Source organism: Asparagus officinalis, chromosome 1 (assembly GCF_001876935.1).
Source record: "Asparagus officinalis chromosome 1, Aspof.V1, whole genome shotgun sequence".
In the NCBI taxonomy this organism is placed as follows: Eukaryota; Viridiplantae; Streptophyta; class Magnoliopsida; order Asparagales; family Asparagaceae; genus Asparagus; species Asparagus officinalis.
Window position 1 is genome coordinate 96,545,385 of NC_033794.1, and position 5,346 is coordinate 96,550,730.

At 37.4% G+C, this 5,346-nt stretch overlaps 1 protein-coding gene across 2 annotated transcripts; it reads left to right on the forward strand.

The window, feature by feature from the left end:
* LOC109828708 (cytochrome P450 711A1-like) lies at window positions 950-5,112 on the forward strand. 2 transcript variants are annotated; one of them, XM_020395651.1, is made up of 6 exons: window positions 950-1,360; window positions 1,752-1,904; window positions 3,061-3,602; window positions 3,708-3,823; window positions 4,439-4,534; window positions 4,611-5,112. In XM_020395651.1, the coding sequence occupies exons 1-6, from the start codon at window positions 1,047-1,049 to the stop codon at window positions 4,941-4,943; spliced, it is 1,554 nt and encodes a 517-aa protein (XP_020251240.1). In that variant the 5' UTR covers window positions 950-1,046; the 3' UTR covers window positions 4,944-5,112. The 2 variants fall into 2 exon arrangements, with proteins under 2 accessions (XP_020251240.1, XP_020251236.1); XM_020395647.1 differs by having other exon boundaries at window positions 3,061-3,823; window positions 4,611-5,111.

Below are 5,346 nucleotides of genomic sequence, written 5' to 3' on the forward strand. Positions count from 1 at the left end.
GTAAGGACATAAGGGTCGTATTGATAATAATCATAACTTAACTCGTGGCAAAACAATTCAAGGGGCACAACCGACAAAATGAATTGATTGACATGAATTGTTCATCATTTATGCAGTTTGATATTAACTGTGTGAAGATCTCTGGAATGAGAGTTGGAATAATTTAGTTTAAACAACCATAAGACGAAACAAGGTGGAATATGGCAAACTGTCAGTTGTATATAATATCAGGGGAATGTTGAGTGTGTACTTTGTTCTGACTATTATCACCTGTAATATGGCAAATTCGTAATATGAGATATCGCCTGAGTTTCTGTGAATTCTCATGAATGTTTGTGTTCCCTCATGTCGAAACTGTTTATTTTTTTTTCATTTAATGAAATGCTGAGAAGTCTATGCTTCACATTTTATTATCTCAAAAAAATGAGAATATAAGAAGGACAAGTAAAGCTCAACACCTGGTTCAATTCGTACGAAAAACGTATGAGATGTGATTCTGTAAAGCAAGGAGATCCGAGATTCCACAATAATGACAGTGGAAATTACTGTGAGGCGTATATATTGTGCAATGAAGTGACGACATCCTGTCAATCGAGCTGTTAGTGCGGACTTTTGTGCTCTTAAGCTATACTTAAATCCACCCATAGGGCACTTTACCGATCACCGCTCATTTTAATCTTCTCTTTTACTCTGCAATAAGTTGGCTTCTTTGAACCTAGTCATCGACACCATTAGTATGCCGTATGCAGAGAGCAACCCCAACATGAAGGATGTCTATCGATTGACATTTCTTCTAGTAGGCCATCCTTATGTTCTGGACTCTTTCTTGATGTGTGCGTGTGTGCGCGCGCGCGTGCGACATTATCATATTAGACGAGGGGGAAAGATGGTCCGAACCTGCCGTTAAAAATGGGAGCATCTTTAGGTGCCAATCCCATCGTGGTCAGCCCACGATGGCCCTTTGCTAGTCCACTCATGCATGTTGCATCCTTTCTCCACTCCCCCAACTCCAGAGCCACCCCCTCTATAAATTTGTACTGCAACCCATGACAAATTCTCATCCAATTTCTACTCTCTCTCTCTCTCTCTCTCTCTCTCTATACACGGAACTTATTATGGGAAACATGTTGAAAGAGTTGATGGAGATTGGAGTACCCTTAATAAGGGCATGGGGCCCTGGCGTCCTGATCACGGTTAGCTTTGTCGTAGGGTTCCTGGTCTATTTCTATGCACCCTACTGGGGAGTGATGAAGATCCCGGGACCTCCCACCACTTTTCTTGTGGGTCACCTTCCCTTGCTAGCCAAGTATGGGCCGGACGTGCTGAGAGTGTTTGCTAAGGAGTACGGACCAATCTTTAGGTAATTTTTGATACTCAGCCCTTACTGAGGTTAATCATGCAGGCGTCGGTAAAAAAAAAAAAAATTGTACTTCCACGTTTGCAGATGACAGGCTTATGTATGGGCTATGTTTAATCCGTGTCTCATAAAATGTATTCTGAGCGAGAGGAGAAAGTATCCAGCCAGGTTCTCTGTACTTGGATAAATGTTTTGACATAAGAGTCCTTGAATGAGTTTTTCCAGCTTCACGGTCTCTGATGGGACAAAGAAAATCCACTCCTTTTTAATTACAGATGCATTTTAGTTCATATTTATGTCCTGTATTTCCCTTATGCAAAAAAAAAAAAAAGAAAAGAAAAATGATGTTGAAGTATAGCTATGACATGTTTCTTTGTGTGGTGAATGGCATTAGGTTCCACATCGGGAGGCAACCGCTAGTGATAGTGTCTGACCCAGAGTTGTGCAGAGAGGTGGGAATAAAAAAGTTCAAGGATATAAAAAACAGGAGCATCCGTTCTCCTACCTCTGGATCCCCAATACATGAACAGGGACTTTTCCTCACAAGGTAACAGAACAAGAACAAGAATCTTAAAAAAAAAATACAAATCGTCTGAGATTTGGCTTTATATACAAATATGTTGCTGTGGTATTGTTCTCTTTAATTGAAAACAGGACTCTTTCGGTCTGCATAACAAAACTGGCATAGCTCTAATCTTGCTTAAGCATTTGAAGAAACTGAAAGGGCAACTTTTTAGATCATAAGTTTTTTAGTTGTTGAATTGCCTCAAGATAGCACTATTTGCTTTGGCGCAGCAAATGATGAGACCATTTATTCTACAACTCAATCAACTTAAAATAATCTGCTTTTAAGACTAATATAGTCTATCCATGTGTATCTATTTCTGATCGCGAGACGTATCAACTACATATTTTCAATGCATGTAAAATTATTATTTTTTCCATATATTTGGGAATATGTTGATCATATGAAGAGTTTGAATCATCCATTTTTGTGCTGACGGTTTACCATCTATTTTAATAGGTATATATAAATAGTTATACCCTCTCTTTGTAATATAATGTTACCTTTTATACATATTGTATACATTATACAAGTTACAAGCAATACACGATTCTACTTTGACATATATCAAGGTGTTAATCGGCTAATGCCTCTAATTAACATTTACTAAATTATAAAAGTTTCAGATACCTAGGAATCTAGGATTATTTGATTCCCTGTGTTAAGATTTTAGCAGAATGGCTATTTTATACATTCATATTTTCGTTTGTTTTTTAATATGCGTGTGAGTGCGTGCATGTGGAAATAATGGATATAATGTGGTAGCTCATTTTGCTGCAAAAAGATAGACTAGTGATGAGGCCCACCCTGATAGTCACATTGAGAGAACTTCGTCACTTATATCTCATGGTAGCTAAGGTGGTGGGTCATATCTAGTGTACCTTACACAAACATAACTAAGGATATTGCACAATTCTCATTTCTTATGTATAGATTGTTGTAACAAAGTTTATGTTGAGATTATTCATATATTCCCCCCACTCTTATCTTTTAAGAACTGTCTAATTAAAGTATGATTAAAACTCAAACCTGTCAGATTCCACAACATATATTCTACTGTGTTCCAAGATATCAAATACTTCCTCATGGATGAGCAAAATAAAAATTCATTGATCTCTTTTGTCTCTGTTTGTTTCAGAGATTCAAGGTGGTCATCGATGCGAAACACAATTATCTCCCTATATCAGCCTTCTCATCTTGCCACTCTGTTTCCCATCATGCAATCCCACATCAACTCTCTCTTAGACAACATCTCCTCAACAAAACAAGATGAAGATATCCCCTTCTCTGATCTTGCAATCAAAATGGCAATCGATATCATAGGAGAAACTGCATTCGGAGTCCAATTCAACCTCCTTAAAGAACTCTCCAACGAACACCAAATTAAAGATGATAACGTCACAGGTTTCCTCAAGTTACACTCTGACTCCATTGAATCTCTCAAAATGGACCTCAATAGCTCTTTCTCCACAATACTCGGGCTATTAGTCCCTATCCTCCAGAGCCCATGTAGAGAAATCCTTAAAAGAGTACCTGGAACTGCTGATTATAGAATGTATCATACTAATCAGAAACTCTGCGAGAAAATTGACGCAATTATTGAGAAGAGATTGAAAGAGAAGACAGAAGATTGTAATGATTTCTTGGCTGTGGTGTTGAATGCTAGAGAGTCTGGATCTGGTAAGAAACTCTTCAGTTACGATTATGTGCGAGCACTTACTTATGAGCAACTCCTCGCTGGAACAAAAACTAGTGCTTTTACTTTGGCAATGACGGTTTATTTAGTTTCTGAACATCCTGAGGTTGAGAAGAAGTTGATTGAGGAGATTGATAGTGTTCTTAATGGGGATGTGTTTCCTACTGCTGATGATCTGCAATGCAAATTTCCTTATCTTGATCAGGTAATTGTCTTGTGTTTATTATACCTGTTGTGATTCTTTTTACTAGGATATGGCTTGAATTATAAGCAAAAGTTCAATAACCGTAGTCACGAGCAAAAGGGAGTTCATCCAGATATGAGGATGATTTTGCTCCTTCGTAACAGAAGTTTATATATACTTTATAAGTCTGTTGAGATACGAGGTAAAAGTACCTGTAACATATGTTTATTCTACACAGGGATAGAGATACAAAGACACACTAGTACACATTCTAGTTTATTTGACATATGTTTGTCCTTCGCAAGGAAGTTAATAAATTATACAAAGCAACCATAAGTTCCTTTTAATGTAGTTATCCATAATTTATTTTACACAGTTATTCTTCTTTGTTTTTGTGTAATTTATGCTTTCGAAGTTATTTCTTCACATCATCTTGTCAATATTTTCAGAATTTGCAGTCCCAGTTCTAAAGAGAACTCTTTTGTTTCTCACCTGGCACAAAGGCTTGTAAATCTTTTGACCGTGAAACAGTTTTGATGAAATCTTATAGTTTTCACCATTGAATTTAATTTTGTTTGCTTAGAAAATTCAAAACATACTTCTCTGAGAAAAGCCTGGAATGATGTTATAATACAGGTGGTAAAAGAATCAATGAGATTTTGCGTCGTTTCCCCGTTAGTTGCAAGAGATACATCAAAACAAGTTGAAATTGGAGGCTATCTCCTCCCAAAGGTAAACAAACCTCAACCTAAAACTCTTATCAAAGCATACACAAAGCTTAGAACTAAACAACTCTTTTCTTATATAGGGAACTTGGGTTTGGCTAGCATTGGGAGTTTTGGCCAAAGACCCCAAGCAATTTCCTGAGCCAGATGTTTTTCGACCAGAAAGGTTCAATCCAAACTGCGACGAAGAGAAGAAGAGGCATCCATATGCACATATCCCATTTGGTCTCGGCCCACGAGCTTGCATTGGGCAAAAGTTTGCGATACAGGAGGTCAAGCTAGCAATTATTCGACTGTATAGTACTTATATCTTTCGGCATTCTCCTAAGATGCGGTCGCCTCTTGAACTTGAGTATGGTCTAGTCCTTGGATTCAAGCATGGTATCAAGCTCAGAGCAATGAAAAGGCATGTTTAATAAGATCTTGATGTTAAATTTCTCTTGTGTTGTTGGGGTACTTGCTTTTGTTGTTGCATTTTGTATAAAAATGGCGATAAAAAGGGAAAGAAAGAAGTCATCTTCTATTAAATAACAATAAGAGACTTCGTCTTCTATACTTTCCAACTATGTGTTACCTTTAAAGTTGATCGGTAAATTTTGAAAAATTAGATTCCGTCCCTGTTCGTTTTAATACACAAGCTCAACGGAATCTACGAGTGCGGGGATGTGACATATGGATCTTGTACAGCCAAAACGTCTATTTCAATGGCGTACTTAACGCAGTACGGAAGTGATAAAGCTCGGAATTCACTAATGGGTGTTCTCTGAATCCATAAAGAACAATATTCGGATTCACGAAGTAACATAAAAGAGAATTTTA